This window comes from Biomphalaria glabrata, chromosome 2, assembly GCF_947242115.1.
Source record: "Biomphalaria glabrata chromosome 2, xgBioGlab47.1, whole genome shotgun sequence".
Taxonomy (NCBI): Eukaryota; Metazoa; Mollusca; class Gastropoda; family Planorbidae; genus Biomphalaria; species Biomphalaria glabrata.
The window spans coordinates 47,365,091-47,391,591 of NC_074712.1; the positions used below are offsets into that span (position 1 = coordinate 47,365,091).

At 33.9% G+C, this 26,501-nt stretch overlaps 2 protein-coding genes across 7 annotated transcripts in view; one reads left to right on the top strand and one right to left on the bottom strand.

The window, feature by feature from the left end:
* Window positions 1-1,801: 1,801 nt before the first annotated feature.
* On the top strand, window positions 1,802-11,971 carry LOC106066012 (GDP-fucose protein O-fucosyltransferase 2-like). Of its 5 annotated transcripts, none has more exons than XM_056020957.1 (10): window positions 1,802-1,866; window positions 2,503-2,737; window positions 3,186-3,439; window positions 4,185-4,300; window positions 4,484-4,620; window positions 5,111-5,177; window positions 5,709-5,834; window positions 6,293-6,473; window positions 6,985-7,114; window positions 10,875-11,971. In XM_056020957.1, the coding sequence occupies exons 2-10, from the start codon at window positions 2,586-2,588 to the stop codon at window positions 11,026-11,028; spliced, it is 1,317 nt and encodes a 438-aa protein (XP_055876932.1). In that variant the 5' UTR covers window positions 1,802-1,866; window positions 2,503-2,585; the 3' UTR covers window positions 11,029-11,971. The 5 variants fall into 5 exon arrangements, with proteins under 5 accessions (XP_055876932.1, XP_055876927.1, XP_055876928.1 ...); XM_056020952.1 differs by lacking the exon at window positions 1,802-1,866 and adding an exon at window positions 1,930-2,423; XM_056020953.1 differs by lacking the exon at window positions 1,802-1,866 and adding an exon at window positions 1,930-2,418.
* Window positions 11,583-26,501, bottom strand: part of LOC106066011 (acetylcholine receptor subunit alpha-L1-like) — a 54,836-nt gene continuing 39,917 nt past the window's right edge. For both annotated transcript variants that reach the window (XM_056020950.1, XM_056020951.1), the window contains exons 3-10: window positions 26,298-26,446; window positions 25,377-25,421; window positions 25,097-25,206; window positions 22,125-22,298; window positions 20,619-20,772; window positions 19,002-19,218; window positions 18,215-18,408; window positions 11,583-15,358 (exon numbers count right to left, since the gene is read on the bottom strand). In XM_056020950.1, the coding sequence (XP_055876925.1) occupies window positions 14,291-15,358; window positions 18,215-18,408; window positions 19,002-19,218; window positions 20,619-20,772; window positions 22,125-22,298; window positions 25,097-25,206; window positions 25,377-25,421; window positions 26,298-26,446 (2,111 nt within the window). In that variant the 3' untranslated portion in view covers window positions 11,583-14,290. The remainder of the gene's footprint in view (window positions 15,359-18,214; window positions 18,409-19,001; window positions 19,219-20,618; window positions 20,773-22,124; window positions 22,299-25,096; window positions 25,207-25,376; window positions 25,422-26,297; window positions 26,447-26,501) is intronic.

Consider the following 26,501-nt stretch of genomic DNA (forward strand, 5'->3'; position numbering starts at 1 on the left):
GATGAAATGATCGGGATAAAGTGACCGGGGATGAAATGACTGGGAACTAGCCTTTCCCATTATGTCCAGACTTTAATAGGATCAAAGCGCACTGAGAAAGCTAAAAGCATTAAATAGCACATATTTATTATTGTTAGTCTAGATCTATTACAAATTTAATCACATTATTGATCTAAACTAATTGATACATTTACACATAATATTAGTTGTTTTTTTTAAATATATTTTTTAAAGTATTTTTTAAATTGCCTCTTCTCAGCTTGCAAATTCTTCAAAACAAAAAAAAAAAACCAACAACAACCTGGGTTGGTGGACACGTGTCTCGAAAACAACTCCAACGTTTTCCCTAGAAATTTGATAGTTTTGGCCTCGATCTTTGGGAATAGAATCACAGTGTCATCTGGCACACTGGGAAAACTCTGGTTTGAATTTTTGATAACTTTTCTTCTAAAATTACATTTGGTATGGAGGTCTAGACTTTCTATACCTTAAACACAATTACGCATGTAATGGGTTGCCTGAATCAGCCAGGAAAAACAACGAATTAGTAGAGTTTAAGTCATTGATGAACAAGCTTGACCAGATTGACACATGAGTTGCGTGGGACGTTATTATCTTCTTTTTTTGAAATAACGTCTATAGTAGATAAGATATGATAAGATAATATAAGCATGTATTCATTATAGAGTTAAATAAATAAATAGCCTAGACCTTCAGAAACATTTTGCACAGCGACTTCTAAGTCTGGATCCAGAGGCGGGTGTTGCGGGCATCAAACTAAGGTCAAAGTTTCTCAGTAAAAATAAAGGTAACACTTTAACAATAAATGCAACTAACATCTTATAGGAGGAGCGGTGGCTGAGTGGTAAAGCGCTTGGGCTACAGAAACAGATGTGACCTTTTATTCCATCTGTCCTACAGATCACAAGGTCTGAAAGGGAACTTTACTTTTATTCCATCTGTCCTACAGATCACAAGGTCTGAAAGGGAACTTTACTTTTATTCCATCTGTCCTACAGATCACAAGGTCTGAAAGGGAACTTTACTTTTATTCCATCTGTCCTACAGATCACAAGGTCTGAAAGGGAACTTTACTTTTATTCCATCTGTCCTACAGATCACAAGGTCTGAAAGGGAACTTTACTTTTATTCCATCTGTCCTACAGATCACAAGGTCTGAAAGGGAACTTTACTTTTATTCCATCTGTCCTACAGATCACAAGGTCTGAAAGGGAACTTTACTTTGATAACGTCTTATCGGTGTTGTATTTCATTTGTTATGGGGGTGGAGGGGTTTGGGGTGCATCATGAGAAGCACCCGGACTGGGGATCATGTATAGGCCTATATTAGGCTACCCTAGCTACGCCACTGTCTTATCTTATATAATACAGACGTTACTTCAAAAAAATGATTACGACCTACGCGTCATGCATCTAGTCATGCATATTAACCAATGACTTATTCTGCCAAGTCACTGGTTTTCCTGGCTGGTTCAGGCAAACCATTCCATGCTGGATCTAAAGGTCAATAGTTATAATTTTATATGCTCTGAAAATATTTATAGCCTACTTTCGCTTTTTTTTTGGGGGGGGGGGGGCATTAGCTTCATAAAGGATGAATTGTATTTTTTACACTAAAAGATTTGAAATTATATGGAAAAAAATATTTTCCTTTTTCGATTTTTATTTGTTGTAAATATTTGTAAATGTTAACTAGATCTAGTAGCCTACTAAGCTAAAGATAACGTGAAGAAAAGGTAGATAACTTCATTTGTAACATTTCCATCATATCAAGATTATATAGATCTACAGCTTTTTACTATTGATTTGAAATTTGTAACGTGGCCTGTGGCTATGCTTCTCTCGGTATATTAGAATACATCTGGATCTTGATTAATTTTTTTGTATTTCCCATGGTTTTAAAAATTCTTAAGCCATCGATATTGCATTGGTGCAAAGTTGAATTGTAGATTGGAACAAGACATAGGCCTAGATCTATAATTCCACATAGAACTGTTCGTTGGACACATTTTTATAGGACCAAAAATATAAAGAAACTCATTTTTAAACTGTTTATAACTAGAGTTAGTGTGCTAGAATAATTTTCAATAGAAACTATAGCAAGGATTAACAATAAATATATTCTAGATCTAGTAGTATAGATTATAGGTCTATATCTAGAGCTAGACTCTAAATCTAGAGTTCTAGATAAAGGTCTAGGATTCTAGGCAATATGCAGAATTTAAGTCATTGGTTAACATGCATGACTAGATTGACCTACGAACACGCGTAAGACTTAGATCTAGACTGCAGTGCCAGTGCTGCAGTCCAGTCTGAGTCTGTACTGTAGAGTGAGAGTCTAATGAAAGTCTAATCAATCATTTATGATTTAAATTATCTTCTTTTTTGAAGTAACGAGTAAGGTCTGTTGACTCTAATAGTGTAATAGTCATACTGTATTTTTATAAGATAAGATGCATTAATACCATTTACTTTTAATAGATTTATAGGTCTAGCAGGTCTAGATCTATATCTAGTCAAGTGTATGTGTAAAAGTTCCAGACCATCATCTTCGTCGTGGCACTATGACTATGACTTGCTATTCATATTCCAAAGCAGGTTTTTTCATTATATTATTTGTTCTTAAGCTCATTGAGCTTACTTATGCAAGTGAATTAAACGATTTTGAGCCTGCATCTAAATTTAAAATTGTTATTGATCAAGCAAAAGCTCCTAGGTAAGTGGAAAAAAGTAGAGGTCAAATAGAATCTAGATTAGAGTATAAGATCTATTAAGACAGTATGATAAGATTTAAAAATTACAATACATCCACACTACTCAGTGGCGTAGCTAGGGTGGGGGGGGGGGGAGAGAATTTGAAAATGAGTGTTTGAAAACTGTTTTTTTACATTAAATATTACACAAAATGCAGGTGCACACAAAGAGGTCAAGCCCCCAGGCCCCCAAATGATGGCAAGTTCCTAGCTACGCCACTGACATTACTTTATAAGAACTAGTTCCATCATTATAATCATCAAAATGCACACTACTTTTTTTTTTATGTTTATGGTGGAACTTGATCTTATAAATTCTTTTAAATACATTTAGATCAAGTTTTTTTTTTCCCTCTAGAAGTTAAACTCCACTTAGGGATGCAAACTATAATTTGTAAAATATTTTTTCAGGTATCTTTTGTATGATGTTAATCCTGGCGAAGGCTTTAATCTCCGGCGTGATGTCTACATGCGAATAGCTATTCTTGCACGCAATTTAAATGTGGATTCACCTTGGATATTAGTGCTTCCCCCATGGAGCAGACTTTATCACTGGAAGTCAAGAGATTTAGGGTCACAAGAAAGAATTTCTTGGTCAGCATTTTTTGATTTGCACAGTCTTAGAAGATTTGTGCCGGTGATGGAGTTTGATGAATTTTTAAAAAGTTGGTTTGAATAAATATCTTTTAAAAATAATTAATATAAATTATTGATGATTTTTTTAAGCAAATTAAATATATATAGAATTAATATATGCTTAAGTAATAAGAAGTATAATGTTTGTGACAAAATAAAAAAAGTATATAATTATGAATAGTCTTTGACTTTTAAGAATGATTTACATTCTAAAAAAAAATTCCTTTTCTTTTTATCTAATTTTTGTTTTAAATTTATCAATCATAAAATGTTTGAATTAATATTTTTTTTTACCAATTTTAATGAAATTCCCTTGGCAATGCTTCTCAGCCTCAATGTAGTACTTTGGTGGAAACAGTCGTTTGAGGATACAATAAGCTCAAAGGGGCAGGAAAGCAAAAAAAAACAACATTGGGATGTGTAAGGACTGAGTCCATTTCACTGGCAAGATGGAAGAAGGTGCTAACAACCATATCTCTTCAGACATAGAGAAAGAATATTAGGGAGTTTCCTTCGGCTTTGCTTCGAACACAAGCATCTTTAGATAAGAGCCATTGGTAATAGAGATGTAACAAATTAAATTTACATGGATTCTAGACAGAACATTTGTTCAGACAGGGGATGGACAGGAGCTTCAACTCAACTTTAGAACAATAACAAAGAAGAAAGGAAATTTCTTTTAAGAATTTTTTGTCATTTACAATTTGAAGATTAAATCTTTTTTTTTTTTTTTAACTGATGTGATTGTTGGATAATTTAATTTATTTTCTGCAGTCAGCCAAGAACAGATAATTGATGAAGTTTATTATCTTCAACATTATGAAGAAGGTTGGGATAAATGGGAGGAGAAAATGGACATCAGACCCTGTTTACAAAAACCTTACCATCTGGTAAGTTCAGATTCTTGATAGATGACATGATTCATTTAATAAAAGCTTTTTGTAATCATCCTGATTTAGGTAATTGAGATAATACATTACTTAGGTGAAAGATAGATACTTAGGTACAAGTTTTATTATTTTAATATCTTCTTTTTGTTCTAACACATTTATACAATAATTTCTGGTGTACAGGATGTCAAAAGTAAATTATGGCATGGCTGGTTTTATGGTTATGGTGATGAAGTGGCAGCTAGAAAATTTGAATGTATGTCTGTGATGGGCCATGCTGGAGTTCTTAAACCTTTTTTAATGACCAATACAACTGCCAGGTTGGTTTGTCATCAATATAAATCAAAACAAAAAATGAGACAATGGATAGTTTCTACTAAATATTAATAATTCAGCTGGTGTTATGGTGTTATCTCAGTTCTCAGTATGTTTAAAGTCACAAATGGGTGTCTAAGACTTGAGTTCTTTTTTGGGCTTTACAAAATATCAACACATAAATATAACAAAGTGTACTAAGAAATGTAAATGTAAAAAGAAGTAAAAACCTTAGTTTACAATTTTTAGTTTGAAATATATGTAAATTATCCTAAATGCACAAAAAAAAAAGTCAATACTGAAAACTTTTTTTTTTGTCAGTATATTGGTTAATATTTTCAAATATAATAGGAAAGTAATTAAATTTTTAAAAAATTAAAAAAAACAATGTAAATGTCTAGATTGTGTATGTTTACTTTCCATAGTTTTAATTGTATCTGTTATATGTCTAGACCATGCTAATAAGGCATTTCATCTTTAAGATTTTTATTTTAGGTCAGTGATGTTGGATAGGGCAGAAACTGTTTTGCATGACCGATTTGGAGACTCTGAGTTTTGGGAAGTAAGTTAACAAAATGAACTAAACCTCTTTTTGTTTTTGCTTCTATACATATTCCTTGCATCAGAATGTGTAGTTATACATCCACATCTCATTGATGCAGTCTGTGTGGTTATACATCTACATGACAATCTATGTGGTTATATATAAACATCACATTGACAACTGGATTTCACTCAAACTTAAGCCTTTATTTTTTACTAAGTTCCATTGGTAATTTAATTTATTTTACAAGAGAGATGTCTCTTTACAATAGCTCAAATTCTAAATTAAGCATTTTAAAAACAGTTTTGTTCCATTGTATTTCATAGATTTTCTTGTTTAATTCTTTGTTCAAAACTAATGAAAAGTATATGAGAGCTAATTACATACATTTAATTCTACATTTCTGCTGTTAAAACCCTTGTTTGTTTTTAACTCATCTGTTTTTGAGAATGTGAATGAGACTAGATAATTATTTGATATAAGCAATCTTGACTTAGTATTTGTTGACTAAATGATGTTCTCTTTGTACACAACAACACATTTCTCTAGGTGAGAAGGAGTATGAGGTTTTCTAAGGAGTTACGAAGGATAGCTGATGATTTTAGAATGTTTCAATTGGACTCTACTGATGAGCAGGACATGACCATGCTAGAAGATGACTGGACTCAAATGAAAGTAAGTAGGCTTGCAAATTGCTGTTTTTATCTTCTTCGTTTTCTCAATTGTAATTATAATTAGCCTATGCTTCAATCTCTTTTGTGTACCAGTTTTGTGGAGTGGGTTTCTGGTGGAAGATTCTCGTGCTGCCCTCAGAATACTTTGCTTGAGTTGTACTCAAGCCCCCCCCCCCCTCCCTCCCCCGTTATGTTGCCATGCTGTTTTAACCTCACAGTGTGAGGGGAGGCTAGGAATATAACATCTTCTGACTCTTCACTTGCCTTATGGAGTGTTGTGGCATCATGCACCCAAAGTTGTCCACTTTTAGTCACAATCTGCTTTTCGATTAGTCTTTTTCTTTGTATTCATGATTCTTCGGTATACCCTAAAGGCTATTAATTATTTTCATGATAGGTAAATTTCAAACTGGCATATCAATTCATATGACTTTAATTTTAAAACATTTTCTTCCCTAGAGAAAACCCGGTGATGCCATTGGTGGGCCATATTTAGCAGTTCACTTAAGGCGAGCAGATTTTGCCAAAGTGAGAGAAAAAGATGTTCCATCAATCAAGCATGCAGCCAAACAGCTAAAAAAAATGTGCAAGAAGATGGAATTACAGAAAATATTTGTTGCAACTGATGCAACTTCTGAAGGTTTCGTTTATTTTTTGATACATTTTTGCAAAAAACTTTTCAGTATTTTTTTCCCCTTTCTTTTTCAGTCTCAATGTTTGTTCACATAAAAACAGAATTGGTCAAAGACATCTGTTGTAGCCTTTTGTTCTGGTGTAATTTCTTGTCTCTTTTTCTTTCCCACACCACATTTGATTATTAGAAAAGTTGGATGTCAGGCGCACTTGCAAACTTTTGAGAAAAATGTGCATCAAAGGAAAAGTCACTAATAACAAATTTTGAAAATAGCGCTAGTGTTGAAAATGCTAATTACAAAATAGTTCATTTTCTTTTTATTTTGAAAATGTTTTTCTAATAGATTAAGCATATCTACCCAATTTTTAAAAAATCTAAGTAATATTAATTTATGATAATTTTCTTTTGTATTTAAAAATTACTTATTCTTTTTAAATTGCAGTGTATTGAGAAGAAAGATTTCAATGGATCTTATTTTCATTTTCTTTTAAAATCATGAATAATTTTTTTTTCTTAGAATTTGCTGAGCTTAAGGGCAACTTAAAAGACTTCTCAGTTTACCGCTATGAGCCAACATTGGAAATAAAAAAAAAGATAAAAGATGGTGGAGTTGCCATTATAGATCAGTGGATCTGTGCACATGCAAGGTAATCAATGTTGCATTATTGTCATAAAATGGAAAAAAAGAAAGCATTTTTTTTTACTTTAGACAGAATTAAAATTGTACTAGTAATAAGTCAATCATATCCAATCTTAAACCTTAGGCAGAGTGCAGTAGTTATTTCAGAGTTGTTTTTTTCCAGACTGGATGCTCATCTTGCATGTTGTGTAAAGTTGTTTTTGTTGTCAATGGTTGAATAGTTTCATATGGTCAATGGCTGAAGAATAGTTTTATATGGTTAATGGTCTAAGAGTAGTTTATTTGGTCAGTGGTCTAAAAGTAGTGGTTGAAGAGTAGTTTCATGTGATCAATGATCTAAGATTTCTTTCATGTGATCAATAATCTGAGAGTAGTTTCATGTGGTCACAGATATAAAAGTATTTTATGTAGTCTATGGTTGAAGAGTAGTTTCATGTGGTCAGTGCTTGAAGTGTAGTTTCATGTGATCATTGGTCTAAGATTAGTTTCATGTGGTCAATGGTTGAAGGGTAGTTTCATGTGGTCATAATTGAAGAGTAGTTTTATAGGGTCAATGGTTGAAGAATAATTTCATATGGTCAAAGGTTGGAGAGTATTTTCATGTGGTCATAGTTTAGTTTCATATGGTCAATGGCATAAGAGTAGTTTCATGTGGTCAATGGTTGAAGAGTGTCAAGAGCAGGGGTGTGTAAGATGTGAGATTTTGTGTGTGTTTGTTTATTTTATTAGTTGTAGTTGTGAACTGTTATCTAGGGTTTTTCAAGGGGGTTGATAAGAGTATCCAGTGGTCAGTCAGAGAGCTGACCTGGTCTAAGCAGAGTGTTGATGGTTGTTTTTGGTTATTGTGATTAGAGTGACTGACTTCAACTGCTCCCATGTCATTCCAGTACCCTCAGCTTCACAGATGACTGACCTCTTCCAGGTTTGCTTGGGTCTGCCCACTTTCCTCTTTCCTTGCAGATTCCAATTAAGTGCCTGCCTTGCAACATTGGTAGCTGGTTTTTGCAGGGTGTGTCCTATCCAGCTCCACTTGTTTAGACTAAGGAGATTCTACTCCTTCTACATGTGTGAATTAAATATTTTGTTTGATGATACCTTGAGATAATACATTATTGAATCTAGTCTAAATGCCTTTGAATATTTAATTTGGGGACATTTAATACTTTTTAGTATATTATGATTGTGTATTTAATATTATATGTGTAACCCATATATGCTGTAAATCAATACTAAGTTTCTACTTCTTTGTTGAGTGTGATCTACAATAACAAACAAGTAATATCAGAGAATTGACCACTGTGGCATCTCCTTTGTGTTGAATATAAATATAGAATCATACCCTTAGCCGTGGGTGTTAAACACAAACCCACCTGCATTCATTATACTTAAAATGACTGCTCTATACATTTAGTATCATACCTATAATTCTTGTACACTTTTAATGATTTACAGTTGGGGCATCATATTTCACCCTACTTAGAACTAGCCAAAGTTCTTTACAAAGAGTAGTTTCATGGGAAGAGTAATTTCATGTTGTCAATGGGAGTTTCATGTTGTCAATGGTTGAAGAGTTTCATGTTGTCAATGGTTGAAGAGAAGTTTCATGTTGTCAATGGTTGAAGAGAAGTTTCATGTTGTCAATGGTTGAAGAGAAGTTTCATGTTGTCAATGGTTGAAGAGTAGTTTCATGTTGTCAATGGTTGAAGAGAAATTTCATGTTGTCAATGGTTGAAGAGAAGTTTCATGTTGTCAATGGTTGAAGAGAAGTTTCATGTTGTCAATGGTTAAAGAGAAGTTTCATGTTGTCAATGGTTGAAGAGAAGTTTCATGTTGTCAATGGTTGAAGAGAAGTTTCATGTTGTCAATGGTTGAAGAGTAGTTTCATGTTGTCAATGGTTGAAGAGAAATTTCATGTTGTCAGTGGTTGAAGAGTAGTTTCATGTTGTCAATGGTTGAAGAATTTCATGTTGTCAATGGTTGAAGAGAAATTTCATGTTGTCAATGATTGAAGAGAAGTCTCATGTTGTCAGTGGTTGAAGAGAAGTTTCATGTTGTCAATGGTTGAAGAGTAGTTTCATGTTGCTGATGATTGAAGAGAAGTCTCATGTTGTCAATGGTTGAAGATAAGTTTCATATTGTCAATGGTTGAAGATAAGTTTCATATTGTCAATGGTTGAAGAGAAGTCTCATGTTGTCAATGGTTGAAGAGAAGTTTCATGTTGTCAATGGTTGAAGAGAAGTTTCATGTTGTCAATGGTTGAAGAGTAGTTTCATGGGAAGAGTAGTTTCATGTTGTCAGTGGTTGAAGAGAAGTTTCATGTTGTCAATGGTTGAAGAGTAGTTTCATGTTGTCAATGGTTGAAGAGTAGTTTCATGTTGTCAATGGTTGAAGAGAAGTTTCATGTTGTCAGTGGTTGAAGAGAAGTTTCATGGGAAGAGTAGTTTCATGTTGTCAATGGTTGAAGAGAAGTCTCATGTTGTCAATGGTTGAAGAGAAGTTTCATGTTGTCAGTGGTTGAAGAGTAGTTTCATGGGAAGAGTAGTTTCATGTTGTCAATGGTTGAAGAGAAGTTTCATGTTGTCAATGGTTGAAGAGAAGTTTCATGTTGTCAATGGTTGAAGAGAAGTTTCATGTTGTCAATGGTTGAAGAGAAGTTTCATGTTGTCAATGGTTGAAGAGAAGTTTCATGTTGTCAATGGTTGAAGAGAAGTTTCATGTTGTCAATGGTTGAAGAGAAGTTTCATGTTGTCAATGGTTGAAGAGAAGTTTCATGTTGTCAATGGTTGAAGAGAAGTTTCATGTTGTCAATGGTTGAAGAGAAGTTTCATGTTGTCAATGGTTGAAGAGTAGTTTCATGTTGTCAATGGTTGAAGAGAAGTTTCATGTTGTCAATGGTTGAAGAGTAGTTTCATGTTGTCAATGGTTGAAGAGAAGTTTCATGTTGTCAATGGTTGAAGAGAAGTTTCATGGGAAGAGTAATTTCATGTTGTCATTGGTTGAAGAATTTCATGTTGTCAATGGTTGAAGAGAAGTTTCATGTTGTCAGTGGTTGAAGAGTAGTTTCATGTTGTTGATGATTGAAGAGAAGTCTCATGTTTTCAATGGTTGAAGAGTTTCATGTTGTCAATGGTTGTTGTTGTTCTTGTGGCCAACATTCTGACCAAGCTGCTTACCTTCAGCATCCTTTAGTCAACAATCATCTACTCTGGCTAAATTGTCTCCTTTACAGAGCTCATCTTTTACAATTGAAGATGAACAATAATACATAGTGCACGCTGGGTATTGATAACAACTGGGATTTTGAATTTTGGGATTCTCTGGCTGCCCCTGAGTCCACCCAACTCTAATGGGTACCTATAATTAGTTGGGAAAATTTAAGGTGTTTGGTCGTTGGGTTGACCACATGTCACCCTCTTTAACCCTGGGCCACAGAAACAGATTACCTTTATATCATCTGCCCCATAGATGGCAAGGTCTGAAAGAGCTTCTTTACTTTTACTTTTATGAACCCAATGAAAATATACTTCAATTCACTCAAAGAAGTCATCAGACAAAATGAACGTCCTAAACTCTACCCAGTGTTGACATGCAGAGACCAGGAACATATTGAACAAACTAAAGTAAATACACTTTGGGATGCTTTCATCATAAGATTAAAGTGTCTATATTTTCTACAAACTCTAACTGTATTCAACTATTAATAATTTTAATAATGAAATGAATTATGAAATTGGTTTAACTCATTTTTTCCATTCTTTTTTTTCAGATATTTTATTGGTACTAGAGAGTCAACGTTCTCTTTTCGAATCCAGGATGAACGTGAAATTTTGGGCTTCAATCCTGATACAACCTTTAATAGGTTGTGTCATGAAAAGGACAAAACATGTGAGCAGCCAACAAGATGGACTATAAAATACTAAATAATAGGTATTCAAATGTACATATTGGAGTAATCCTGTTTGAAGTCAATAAGTTTTTGTAAATAGTCAGAACACCTGTACTGATAATCTTGCCCTATTTCAATTTCATATAGTTTGTTACAATGATTAGAGATGTATTTTCATTATTGTGTGGAGAGTACTTAATATTTATTTTCAAGTCACTTTTAAAAGGAAAACGTTTTTATTGAATTGACTGCACACCTTTTTTTTTTTTTTTGTTAAATTCTTTTTACTCTTTGGAGTGAGAGTATTAGCTTATTACCTTTATCTTTTATTTATTTATTTTTTTTTAAATTTTATTCTTAACTAGCAGTACACACTGGCTACGACTGTTCCCAGACTTTATATTGTTTATTTTTTTACTTTTAATAAACGGGCCACATTTTAATGATCAACCTAACATACTTTTTTTAGTCTGTGAATTAGTGTATCTGATACTATGAACTTTGAGGACCCTTTTTGTCTTTTTCCCCCTCTCTGAAATCCCCCCCTTTTTTTTTACCTACGACAGACTTTTGGCTTGATTTGGAAAAACCTGCTTCATAATGTGCCCCCTGACACATACACCAACCTCATATTTTGGGCCCATTAATTCTTGTAACACATTCACTTATCCGCCCCCCACCCCACCCCCCATCCAAAAACAAAAAGTTAGTCCTTTTTCTTTTTTTTTCCAACCTTTAATATTAATGCAAGCAATGTATGGTATTAGACACTGAATACATTTCTTTATACCATCAGTTTCAGGCTAAGAGAAAAAAAATGCATTTTCCAAAGGCTCCAAATCAATTCCTCATTCCTGTTCCCTTTCTACATTTACTTTGTTATTTTGTTTTCTAAATAAAAAGAAATATCCGTTTGTTTTTATTAATTGTAATCATTTTATCTCACCCCTTTTGAATGTAGCAAAATGACAATAGATCTAGATTTGTCATTTTAATGCTATTAGGATTAGTTGTTTTTTTGTTTTTTTTTGAAAGTGTTAAACTCTAGATCCATCTTATTAATGCTAGTAGGAATGGTTTTGTTTTTTATTTAGACCACATCTAAAAGGAAGCTGAAATTACATAAGGCATATTAAAAAAAAGTAAAATTAAGACAAAAAAAATGCTTTGAAAATATGAAATTTATAATATTTGTTAAGTGCTTTATATGTAGGCTGCAACCTTTGGGGAAATGCTGAAAATAAAATGCAAAGGTTTGATAGAAAGCTTGCGTTTTTTTGGGGTATATCGATTGTCAGGTAGCGAATATGTCAAATCCGGTTCTTAGAGAGCAACTGGGAGGTAAAAGGAACCTGTGTACGAAATTTCATGCAGATCTGTACGATTTCTTGATCAGTGAATGAGTCAGTCAGTATTTTGGACTTATAATAATAGATCATTGTTTTGTAAAAAAAAAATTATATTTAAAAAAGTATTAATCAGTCTCAATAAAATGTTGATAACAATAATCTTTGCTCAGCTGAACTTTCTTTTTTAACACTAATTTCATGTGTGTATTTTTAAAGACTTTTACATTAGTAATTTACTGACTAAATAAGTCTATAATATTGATCTGAAGAGTGTTCATTTAACTCAAGACTTCTCAGGAAACTAAATTTTTTTATTAATTACTAAATTAACAGTAGTTAGCATTTGTTCAGTCATCACTAAGTATTTTCTTTAATGATGTTTGTTATTATTTGACTTTAAATTATTAAAATGTTTTAATTAAAATCATTTTTTTAAAAAAGGTACTTTCTATAGTGATGTTAATCATCTTGATTTTCATGTCAGGCAATCGTAATGATTTTCATGTTATTTTCAACATATTGTTGATTACAATTGTATAATGATTATAGTTCATGTGTTTGTATTTAAACAACATTCTTTTAATTATAAATGTAATGGTAAATTATGTTAGAATTATGAAATCAAGAAACTATGCAATGTAAACATAAATGTTACAACTTAGGAAAATACTATAATAGTTGATACAGTTTATGACCATGGAGGAAACCAATTGTTTTTTAATCATTTTATTTACAATTCTTGAAAACATGATTTGAGTGTACAGATTAGAAAATTGATTTGATGACTATGGATGGAGAAATTGTAGCAACTACAAATAATGAATATATATATTGTGCCAAGATGTATTACTAAAAATGTATTGATGGACTAGATGTGTGTTGACACCTGACTTCTGAGTCAAATAAATCTATTTTTATTTATAAAAAAATACACCTTTTTTTTCTTTCCTGAAGAATGAAATTATTTATAATCATGAATGACTGCATGTATGTACTACATGTATATAGAAATATATGTAAATTCTAAGATGATCTTACAAGACTTTAACTATACAGCACTCTGTTAAGTTACTGACCCTGAAAAAGACCTTAGAAAAAACAATGTTCTTAACCTCTTAAAAAAAAAAATTTCTAAAGATATTCAAATTATAGTTTTGCAGTAATATTGTTATATGTGAAATAAAATAAATTTAATCTGAATAAAAAACAACACTTTAGTACATAACATAGAATCAAAGATTTGCTTTGATTGATGACTGGAAAAATTCTTAATAGAGATTACTTTATTCTTTACATTTTAAAGAGAAATTGATAGATGAGAAAAATATAGTGTTGACTTGCTCAAGGAAATGTACAGCTTTTATATAGTTCTACTTTCATGCTTATAGCATTCTCAGAGCGCTATGGTCCAATCTTATTTGTGAACCAGTGGGGAGAGGTATCTGGGAAAAGGTAAGCCAAGCTGCTTCTTGGCGCTCAGTTAACACAACTCTGCCCCAGTCAGGTATCGAACATTGAGCCCCCTTCATAGCTAAACCAAATTCTAGCATGCTTAGCCTCTTGACACACTTCCCCAAGTTCTTCTTGAGTGTCACAAGTATACACTATCAAGTAGCACACAAAATCTATCAAATAAATAAAAAACTTTCAGCGCAAGTCTTAATAATGAGTAATTAATGTCAAACAGCTAAAAAAAATATGTACTCCAGAAGACAAAAATAATGACTTTAACTACTCATAGTTTATAATACACCGAGTGTGATGTTGTAGCTTTCAGACTGTGTCATTTAAGTTTTCATTGCATAACATCTCTGCATACATTTCATGTGCATCTCTTCCAATAAAAAAATAGTTTTAATGTATGTACATGTGCAAGAAAGTCCTTGTTGTGATTGCAAGAAAATGTCACAATTTAGAAATAGTATTGATCATATGATGAAACAACAACTAGCTCCAATCATAGCTGCCAGTATTAAATGTGTCATAAAATGATGTGTTGTCTAATTTAATGTTCTGGCCTTCTGGCATCACAACTAACAGGAAGATATATGCAAAAATTGTTGCTATAAGGGAAAAAAGAAAAAGGCAACGGTCCACAACCTTGGCAATGGTGCACCACTCTGCAATCATTATTTTTGCCCTTCGAAGAACCAATTTGGGGTTCTCATGGGTTGGCCATGACCTTCTGGCTTTGTGATAATTTAAACGTTGTCTCTGATAGGTGCCAGTGGGACTGTAGGAAGTAGTGTCTATTGAGCTAAAAGACTGAGCTTTATCCAACAACGCCTGCAGTGGCTCACCCTCACTTTCATCCTCATATGAACACTGGCAGGAATTGTTTGAATGTTTGTCAGCTACAGGTATGAAATCATCTCTCATGACCCAGACGTCCTCTTCAAGGGTGTCACATTCACAGAATGTTTCCTGGGATGGGCATGGCGCAACTCTGTTGACTATTTGGTTGAGTGTCCTGGTATCAGACAGAGGGTTTGTGCATTTAACTGAACAGTGATTGACTAAGTTTCCAGAGAGTAAAGGAGTCTGTGTTGAAATGTCATTATCTCTCAACTTCAAATGTCCTCTGGTGATATTTTCTTCTATTTGTAATTCCTCTTGGCATTCTTCTTGTTGTCCTGCATAATGTCCACAACTACTTGAACTTTGGTCATCATCACATTCACCAACCTTTTGGTATCGGCTGTTCAGAGTGTTCATGGGCAGTCTTTGAAAGAGAGAGGAGTCACTTCTAGACTTGGACAAGTCTTCTTCCTCATCATCTTCAGACGCTATGTCCTGAAGTGGCTGAAAATTTGGATATGTTTGCAGTGAGTTGCAGCCCTTGGACAGTTGTCTTTGATGATGTGATGGTGTGTTCTGAGAGTTGACATGATGTGATGGTGTTTCAGTGAAATGGCTGTCATCAGACAGTGGGTCTATGGTAGTTTCTTGTTCACAATACTCTGACGTTTTAGCAGTCCTACTGTCATGTAAAATGAAATACTTGCAGTAATCAGACTGCAAAAAAAAATATATTCAAACTTTAATATTTAATGCAATAGTCTATTGTTTTTAAGTGAATGCATATAATAATTTTATTATCACAAATATTTCTGGGCAGTTTTGACTTTGGGAACTTAATGTGGAGTCATTTGGGCCACAGTCATTCACAGTAGAGCTATGAAGACAGAGAGATTAAGACTAAGACTAAGACTGCTTTATTAATCCATACAGAAATTTGTTGTGATTACAAGGACTCTTTTCTCATATAAAGACAACACAACAGAAACATACACATAATTAGAACAGACACAAAATAAAGAGTTCATTCAGCGACTACACACAGGCATCTTGGTCCTTTTCATGTTTCCTGATCAACGGCTGGCGTTGATATAGTATAACTGAGAAAGATACGAGTGAGTTTTTGTACAGCTCTGTTCTTGTCTTGATTGACAGTAGTTGCCCACTTCTGGAAGACTTGACATAGTTATGATGGAGCAGGTGGCTGTTGTCTTCCAAGATTTTTCTGATTTTTCTTAGACATTTCTATTCATAAAGTTCATTCGAATATGGTAATGTTGTGTGTGTGATTTTTGATGCCCTCTTTATAATGTTTTCTAGGTGGCGCAACAGTTTAGATCAGTGATGCCCAAACTACGGCCCGCGGGCCGGACGTGGTTTCATCGGCCCACCGAACATGGGAACAAAGTGTAGAAAATAAAAATTGAAAGATTAAAAACAGATTGAAAAATTTATTTTTCCCTACGTTAGAGATGAATGGATTTCATTCGAATCTAATATAGTTTAATAGTCATATTAGTTTTCTAAAGAACATAACGTTTATTTTTCGGCGACAATAGTTGACAGTTATTTGTATTCTTGGACAATGTGGCTGCTGTTGAGCTGGCCGTGCCCTTGACATTTTGGGTGTGTAAAACAGGACATCATTAATGCCTTTTGGTTTATCTTCTTTTAGTGTAAATGCGAGTAGACTTTAAAATGACAAATCTTTGCTTTTTTTTTTTTTTATAAAAATCCAACATGTTTGATTTGTACAGAAAATGTGGCTGCTTTTAATTTTTGGCTGCTTTTTAAGAGCATAACATACAAAATACATTGTAAACTAAAACATTAAAAAATAAGCAGACATTGTTGGCTTGAGCCGCAGAGAAAAAAATTGTTAATTTATGCCTAGTTGAGTGATTTGAGCCATTGGCGAAAATATTTAGCAAAAATAGACAAGAAAATGAGTTGGTGGTAAGGGCAAACTACAGAGCCGCTCGCATCAGAGTTCAGAAATGAAGTGTCAAAAAAGTGCTTGCGAGAAGTGATGAAAGAAATAAATGCTATAGAAAATGCAGTTAAAGCCGTCAGTCTTTCTTGCATGACAATAGCAAAACGAGTGGAAGACAAGGTACAAATAGCCATTCAAAACTAAATGAGACAACGCTTGTTTTGACAGAGAAGCAGATTTCGAAATGTTATTTTTACTGACTCTGATGAGTGCCCCGACAGATCTGCAACTGAAACTGATAGACTTACAAATCCAGACACCACTGCTTGAGAAATTTCGAGCGATGCAGAGAGTTATTTTCTACGTAGCGTTGCCTACTAGAGCCACGGGTTTGTAACAAGCTATTTAAAATAGTTTATTTCATTTTTTTTTCATCTTTTTATTAATGTGGCCTGCGACACGAGTGTCCAAAATTAAAATGGCCCGCAGACTGTACAAAGTTGGGCATCACTGGTTTAGATGAAGCGTTGCCTTGGCAACAGGTTATTCCGTATGTTAGCAGATTTTTCATAGTCGTGCCATAAAAATTATCTAAGATCTTCTTGTTTAGTTTAAAGCTATTGAGTTTGTATAGGAAAAATAGTTGCTGGGCTGTTTTCTTTGACAGAGTTCCAATGTGGTCTTCCCATGAAAGCTTGTTATCTATGATGATGCCTAGATATTTATAAGACTTCACTTGTTGTATCGATGTAGTCTTTATCCTGAGTTCGTGCATCATCTGTTTTTTCTTTCTGAAATCTATTATAAGTTCTTTAGTTTTTGTTACATTCAGTTCTAGAAAGTTGTCGGTGCACCAGTTTGTAAACTCTTCTATGGTGCTTCAATACTGAGTTTCGTCTCCTGGAATAAGACCGACTATAGCAGTATCATCCTCAAATTTAATGAGTTGGACTGAGTCATAGATGCTTCTTATATCATTAGTGTAAAGAGTATACAGTACAGGAGAAAGTACACAACCTTGAGGAGCACCCGTATATAGTAGTCAAGTTGACGATTTGGTGTTGTTGACTTGAACATACTGAGGATGTTTGGTTAAAAAGTTTAGAACCCATGCTTGCACATATGGGCTGACATTTAAGTTACTCAGTTTGTTTATCATTAAATGTGGCTGTATGGTATTGAAAGCCGAGGAGAAATCTATGAAAAGCACTTGTGCATATGTTTTGGGTGTATTGAAATGCTTGTAGAGCTGGTCCAAAAGCAATAAAATTTTTTAGGGTAGCCAGTAAAAGATCAACACTAATAGATTTTCACAACTTTGCCAACTATCCAGTCAACCAAAGGAGACTTATATGAATAATAAGTAAAGAAAATTCTGACAGTGTTTATTTATAAAGTGATATAAAAGAGTGTTTAAGGAATTTACTGGTACACTGCTAATAGCTATTCAAGGACATGTTGAGTGATCTAGAAGGGAAGTCGAGTAGAGGTCCAAGAAAGTCCACTAAAAGCCTTCATACTCTGCAACTCTGTTAATGTCAACTATGTTTAATACTAGATGGATTGCATTTAATCTTATATAAACTACCTATGAATAAAACAATTATTATAAAATTTGATAATAAATTATTTACTATTACCAGAAATATAGTTGATGCCAACAGTTGAACGTCTTGGCTGACCCTAAATGGCAGAGCCAAGTAGCGTATGAACAAGCTAGCCACCCATCTTGGTGCTGGTCTTAACTTGGATCCCCTATTATGTAGGTTAGTGACAAGAACAGCACACAGTACAGAAATAGATGTCATAGTCATAACAACACACAGATAGATTCCTGAGAAAAAAGTAAAGAGAAAATAACTTTAATACATTCTTGACTATTCAAAAAATAAATATCAATGAATAAAGTTTGAAAATGGCATTTCTTGTGGATGGTTTTCATTTAAGAATTATGTGATTGGATTCAAAACTTACTTATTAATATCCAATAATAATCCAATAATAAATATATAGCCTAGTTGGATAAATTTAATGTGCATTAAAATTGATTGTTATCACATACTAGTCCAATAGTTAATGACCAATGTACTGAGAAGCTTGACTCAAAATACCCAAATCATTGTTCAATTTTATTCACAGCCACAAGCCTAATTTAAATCCAAATCTTTAATGTTCTTCCTTGTGTGACAGATCTGGAAGGAGTATAGTAGCACTGGATCAAAAGTACTGGGTTAAAAATTATGAATTTTGCTTGAGAAATAAGTATCCTCTTAAATTGATACCACTCTAATGTGAATTGTTATATGCTGGGAACACTAATTGCATTTGATAGCTGTGATACTCATTAAACACTTTTATAAATATATTGGTCCAATTTAAAGGTCAAAGTCTTGTACTCTTAATTTGATCTACTCATTTATGGCTAACCTATCAATGGCACAGCATCAGATGAAGCAGGGACTTCTTCAGCAATCAGTAGCATGAACATAGAAAATGCTAGAAATACTGACAATCCCAGAGTGACTTTTTCTCCAGATGTTGGGGCTAGCCAAAATGTCATCAAGGTCAACATTGATAGCATCATACATGGTACAATAATGTTAAACAGATAGTAGAAAGTATTTCTCTTCAGATACAACATGGCCTGTGGAGTAGGAATATATATATAAATATATATATATATATATATATATATATGTATATATATATATAAGTATATATGCTTGTGTGTGTGTGCAATCATGCGTGTGCACATGTATGTGTGTGTTACATATTTTTATATGTATACTGTTGGACCATATGGTTACTTCAATTTGTAGTATGTTATTAATGTTACAAATATGTCCTTGAAAAAATGTATAGCCACAGCTCAAAATATGCAATTTAGGCCAACATAATTTGATACAGAGTTGTTGCTTCTTTGGGCTATTATTTACTTTGAACTTTACATGTAAAAATGGCCAATGGATTACTAAGGTATTATTTTGGCTATGAATATAATTGACCTGCAACTATTTAAAAAAAATGCCAAGCAACTGTTATGAACTAGACTGATCAATTTACTCTGATCCAACACCTGGTTTAAAGATTTTATGGAATTCCTCAGTCTGTTGGAAATGTTAGATTCTGATAAAACCAAAGTAGAAAAAGTTCAATATTATCATGTTATAAGATGGAAATGGGCACAAAGAAACTCCATGTTTGATTCAATAAGATTTAGCTCTACTTTTTCAATATTATAGGACTAATTTGTACAAGTGCTCCTTCTTCTCTAGTTCCTTTTGAGCATGAAACAGGTTGCCTGAATCAGCCTGGAAAACCAATGGTTAAACAGAGTTTATATTTCTCATTAACATGTAGAACTAAATACTTTTAACTCTCAAGTTGGTGGTTATGCCCATCAACTCCGTTGATAATAGTACTTTTGAAACTGCAGTCATAGGATGTTCTAGAGATTAAAAGAAGCTAGTGTCAGTCAAACGCCAACTCTTTAATGAGCATATGATATTTTTATTGAACAAAATAAAATGACATTGTTCTTTGATAAAAATGTTCAGTATTATTATTAAAACAATTAATACACAAAAACAAACAATGCACTAGTTTAATCTTCAAACTCCTATGTACTTCTGGTTGACAAGGCATGGCTTTAAACTACCCTACTGGACAAAGAAAAACAAAATTATCTCTCTGACCTTTAATGTAACTATAATAATAAAAGAGCAAACAATAATGTCCAGATCTAACTGAGGCATAATAAATGAAAAGTGTGTTTAAAAAAAAATAGATGTCCCATCTTTCATGGAATAAAATTTGTAAATGTTATAATTGTATGTGGGTTATTAATTGCTTTAATAATGTATATTAATGCCTATTTTAATCTGCATTTAGTGAAAAATAACATATCAATTGGTTGTGGTAGAAGTAATTAGACTATTAAAAGCTGTAGTTTCATGAAGCTGATATTTTAAAATTCTATGTCACCTGCTCTGGCTTTTATTATTATTATATTAAAACTTACAGTTATATTATGTTAACACTAACAGTTATGTGGGGATGTAATCCCAAACTTAGAGACATATTTGTAATACTCTTCTCCAATTTCATGGATAATAAATCCCATTCACTGTTCTTGATATAACTTGATGGGTCCACATTGATAACACTCTGTTTGACATTGTAGTCCACTAAGTTTTGACTGAATGTGAAATAGATGGAAAACATTCTATTAGATATTTTAACACAGGGATAAAATAATAAATGTAGACTAACATGTAAAGCAAGCAATACTTAATATTTTGTCCAACTAAAAATGTTATTCTAAAAGCTAAATAGAAAGATTGTTTTATGCCATCTATGAAGTGGTTACTGAAGAGAGCATTATCACAATCAATATATATTGATATAAACTTTTTTAAGATTTATATTATACATTGAATCCAAGTTACTACTTCTTAATTTATAGTTCTCAATATTGTCTTCTGTTTCATTGAATAGATGAAAAGTAATGCAGTGAGATTATGGAGATGTAGTGAGACAAGATAGGGATGCATTGAGACTAGGTATGGAGATGCAGTGAGACTAGGTATGGAGATGTAGTGTGACTTGAGATAGGGATGCAGTGAGATGAGATAATGATTCAGTGAGACTAGGTATGGAGATGTAGTGAGACTAGGTATGGAGATGTAGTGAAACTTGAAATAGGGATGCAGTGAGACGAGATAGGGATTCAGTGAGACTAGGTATGGAGATGTAGTGAGACTAGCTATGGAGATGTAGTGAGACTAGGTATGGAGATGCTGTGAGACTAGGTATGGAGATGTAGTGAGACTAGGTATGGAGATGTAGTGAGACTAGGTATGGAGATGTAGTGAGACTAGAGATAGGGATGTAGTGAGACTAGAGATAGGATGTAGTGAGACTAGAGATAGGGATGTAGTGAGACTAGGTATGGAGATGCAGTGAGACTAGGTATGGAGATGTAGTGAGACTAGATATGTGGATACAGTGAGACTAGAAATGTGAATGCTACATGAAACCAATGGTTAATGAGAGAGAAAAGCTAAAACATATTATTCAGTACTGTGCCATGTATGTGGATACTGTATAGTGTGTAGGACTGTAGGCTACTGATTATGATTGCCATCTCACTGTGCCCTGTTGCTATTCTTACACTACTATCTGCTATTAGTTTGTTTTTATTCCAAAATATGACTATTGTACAGAAGACTTTTTCAGTAACTGAAATTATAAAATAATAAACATAATATAATGTTCTCAAAAGTCTGTTTCTCTTTGCATTAGTCTAATCAGTTTTTGTTACTACATAGTAAAACTTTGAAAAGTCTAGTTCTAGTTCTAGAGAACTAGAGGTATTTCCTTTGCATTCATAACAGTGAGGATGCAAGTTTATCAATAAAAGCCGATCATTTTTTTGTTATTCTCCGCAGAAGATTAAGAACAATGAAGATTATTTCATTGATGTAAAAACTGAAGATTAAGAACAATGAAGATTATTTCATTGATTTAATAACTGTGGAGCTCACTAACCTGTATATCCAAGAGCCAAATTTCACCATGCAGAACTGATAGTCGAATGGAAAGTAGGTAATTTTAACAACGCAAGAGCTTCTCAGTCTTACAGGAACTGGCCAGTTTACCTCCCCTGTATGTTTGATCTGAATGTAGGTTCCATGAATGAATCCTGTTGATCGATTATCTGCACTGCACAAAAATATTTTTTTTAAATCAACACTTATATTCAAACGCACTAAAAGTAGCAAAAATAAATCGAATTGCAGAAGTAGGAACATACAGTCTAGATGTAGAATGAAATAAAGATACAAAGAAAATAAGTATTTAAATAAATGTATTTACTACATATTATTTTCGCCTTACAATTGTACAATTATTTTTACAACTAAATGATGTTTTCATTTTTGTCTTTGAATAATTAGAGCATCAAGTCTTGTACGTTTTGATGACTCCTTCTCTTTCTCCTTGTTTTCCATTTGTTATTTTCTTTTCAAATAGCCTAATTCTCTACCTTGTAGAGGTTCTCTACAAGGATGCCACCAGTGCGGTGTACTTCAACAATAATATTGGGGACTGGTTCAAAACCACAGTTGGAGTAAGACAAGGCTGCCTACTGTCACCAACACTCTTCAATATCTTCCTTGAAAGGATAATGGAAGATGCCCTCGAGGGCTATGAAGAACTGTTAGCATTGGAGAAAGAAGAATTACTAACTTGCGCTTCGCAGATGACATTGACGGCCTAGCAGGGACAGTAAAAGAACTAGCTGACCTGGTGATGCACATTGACAAGACTTCCGCAGCATATGGCATGCAAATAAATGCCGAAAAAACTCAAATTATGACCAATAGCCATCAGGGCTTTAAAAGAGGCATCAGTATTGGAGGTGAAAAGCTAACTAGTGTTAACAGCATCAAATACCTCGGAGCTATTGTCTCAGATGAGGGAACAAAACCCGAACTATTGGCCCGAATAGCACAGTCCACAGCAGCCCTTTCAAAACTTAAAATAATATGGAAAGATAAGGGCTTAGCCCTCGGCACCAAAATCAGACTGATAAGCTCTCTGGTCATGGCCATATTTTTATATGCTTGCGAGGCGTGGACGTTGAATGCAGAGCTTGAGAGGAGGATCCTAGCAATGGAATTGAGATGCTACAGAAGGATCCTAGGCATCACATTCAAAGACCGCATCACAAACCAAGAAATCAGAGACAGGGTTACTGTAGCGATCGGAGCCCATGACGACCTGCTAACTATTGTAAAAAGACGAAAGCTTAAAACCTTTGACCACATTACAAGATCTACGGGGCTCGCAAAGACCTTCCTTCAGGGAACAGTGCCAGGGAAAAGAAGAAGAGGCAGACAGAAAAAGCGATGGGAGGACAACATTAAAGAATGGACGGGCCTGCCATTGAGAGAGGTTCTAAACAAGGCAAAAAAAAGGGAGGAATGGAGAAAGACGGTCGACAAATCTTGCCTGGTGCCCCAACGGTCCAACAGACTAAGGGTTAGGTAAAAAAGGTAAAAAAATTCTCTACACAAGTCTTATCTCCCCTTAGCTTAGAAAATTTTCACATTTTCGTTACAAAAACAAAATAAATTAATTACCATTGATTAATTAATTGGTTGATCTTTTGATTCATTCATGTTTTGTCATCGAGCATGAGATTTTATGTAAAATTGGATGACATTTGGAGGAGTAGAAGTGGTCGAAATTCGATCGCGAAAATCCAAACATACCAGAAAGCTACAGAGTGAGTTAATTCAAAGAAGCCTTGTAAAATGTAAGAAACTTTCATTACAATAGAACAGTTTAATAATAGTATATTGTCTTGTATACTTCAAGGTACTTTTTATTATAATACAACTTTGGAAAAAAACAATGGCGACGTTTAGTCTAATACAGGTCTATATAGGCTCACATATTTCACCATTCAAGCTTTAACTACAGTAGCAAGGGTAGTTTGTAGTTTAATTAACAACCAGTAACATAGGCAGTTTGTAGTTTAACAACCAGTAGCATGTGCAGTTTGTAGTTTAACAACCAGTAGCATGTGCAGTTTGTAGTTTAACAACCAGTAGCATGGGTAGTTTGTAGTTTAACATCCAGTAGCATAGGTAGTTTGTAGTTTAACAACCAGTAGCATAGGCAGTTTGTAGTTTAACAACCAGTAGCATAGGCAGTTTGTAGTTTAACAACCAGTAGCATAGGCAGTTTGTAGTTTAACAACCTAGCATGGGTAGTTTGTAGTTTAACAACCAGTAGCATGGGTAGTTTGTAGTTTAACAACCAGTAGCATGGGTAGTTTGTAGTTTAACAACCTAGCATAGGCAGTTTGTAGTTTAACAACCAGTAGCATAGGCAGTTTGTAGTTTAACAACCAGTAGCATGGGTAGTTTGTAGTTTAACAACCAGTAGCATGGGTAGTTTGTAGTTTAACAACCAGTAGCATGGGTAGTTTGTAGTTTAACAACCAGTAGCATGGGTAGTTTGTAGTTTAACAACCAGTAGCATGGGTAGTTTGTAGTTTAACAACCAGGCCTCATCAACCATATGCAAAACAAAAAAATTGCTGATCGAATCCCTCGCCCTCTTGGATGATTAAAGTGGACGTCATCGATTACTTGACTAAAGTGGACGTCATCGATTACTTGACTAAAGTGGACGTCATCGATTACTTGACTAAAGTGGACGTCATCGATTACTATGGACAAACTTGAATAATAATAATGTTCTCTTAAAAGCACTGTTGTGTGAATGCTATCTATGCCCTAACCATTGGATACAACATCTGTGCTCTGCGGCTATTCTACATAGGATTGTATTGAAATAGTATTCCTTTGAGTCGACTGTAGCCGTTTATTTTTCCAGACTTGTCAGGAACGATAATCCCATTATCTTACTAATATCCTTCGCTAAGTAGGTCACATACACAACACAATACATAGTACATAACATTGATGTAACATTCGAAAGAGACATACTTATTATAAATGAAAGTATCCGGTTTCCAGACTTGATCAGCTGGTATTCTTAATGACCTTACATCTTGAAATTCAGCAGGGTCCCAGGATAAAGCTAGATCAGTCCAAGACTGCAGAGAAATAAGGAGGGGGGTGGTTTATATACAGACATGTTACTTCTGTACATTGTCTCTAAGGGAAAAAAGAAGGAGATTTTAAATATCATAGAGGCTTATGTATCTGCTATGCACTATTTACTTAGTACAATTTCAATATCTAAAACTGGCCGGTGAATGCTTACTTGGTCGATAAATGCGTTGATTGTCAACACTTGCTGACGTTCATTCTATAGAAGAGAACACACACACACAATAGAAAAACGTTTTTAAAAAGGACAATACCTTCTTCATACATCTTAAAGTGTGTTTGTCTCTTAACAACTAATCAATGTTATATTAAAAAACAATGGAACATTTTGTTTTCAATAAGTATAATAGTCAAACTCAGAGTTTTTCCAGTGTGGCCAACGAGCAAGTAATTCTTTGCCCAATGATACACACATTTCTAAGAAAATCGTTACAGCTGTTTTCGAGAACCGTGTCCACCCAGAATGTTTCAGGTTTTGCCCACTGAGAATGTCTGACTTGAATAGAAGTATTAAAATACAATCTCTCTTGAAAGTCAAATGTCTATTGTGACTGCTAGTGTAATTGTCACATCAATAAACCCACCTCCACCAACAATGAACAGAGCTGACACACAAATGTGTCTATTATCTAGGCATCATTCAGACGAACATTCTTAACAATACAACACGAGTTAATGTCCGAAATTTCAGTTCAACAAGACAATGAAAGGTTTGTCCAAATATATGATTTAATATTTTTTACTATGACTAAAGTGTGAGATAGTAGTAGGACTTTTAAAAAGTCTTAATGCTGGCTCATCATCGGCTCATGTAATAGTAATAATAAGAAGAATAACGAAGCTCGACCCTAGCAGTGCCAGAGAATGAGTATTAGTTCGTTTCAAACACAATAACAGTAATACTTATTAGTATTATTATCTTTATCATCCCGTTTATCCGTGTGGAAATTTGTTTGACAATTCTGCACTACGCTAACAATATATCATTTGATCAAATAATATGTACGATTGCAGATCAAATATGCGTTCCTAAATTGTGTAAAGTCAAACAAAGAAAGATGAGAGTTCTATTTACCAAGTTGACTATTTGGTTCAGGCGGATGGAGAAGAGCACCTGCAGGGGCAAGGAACCATTGACGACCGGCCGAACTGTCTTTAAGTAACCGGTCATTATTTGGTCATACAGTCTCTGTTCATCTGGAATAAACTTACCACGTGAGGAATCTGGAAATAAAACATATATATATATATATATATAAAGCTTATATAAATGCATAGT

What these genes read in the sequence shown, in the direction of transcription:
- LOC106066012 (XM_056020957.1), top strand. Translation starts at nt 2,586, where the DNA reads ATGACTATGACTTGCTATTCATATTCCAAAGCAGGTTTTTTCATTATA. An exon ending in GATCAAGCAAAAGCTCCTAG is followed by an intron (nt 2,738 to 3,185) that starts GTAAGTGGAAAA and finishes ATATTTTTTCAG; the next exon opens with GTATCTTTTGTATGATGTTA. An exon ending in AACTGATGCAACTTCTGAAG is followed by an intron (nt 6,474 to 6,984) that starts GTTTCGTTTATT and finishes TTTTTTTCTTAG; the next exon opens with AATTTGCTGAGCTTAAGGGC.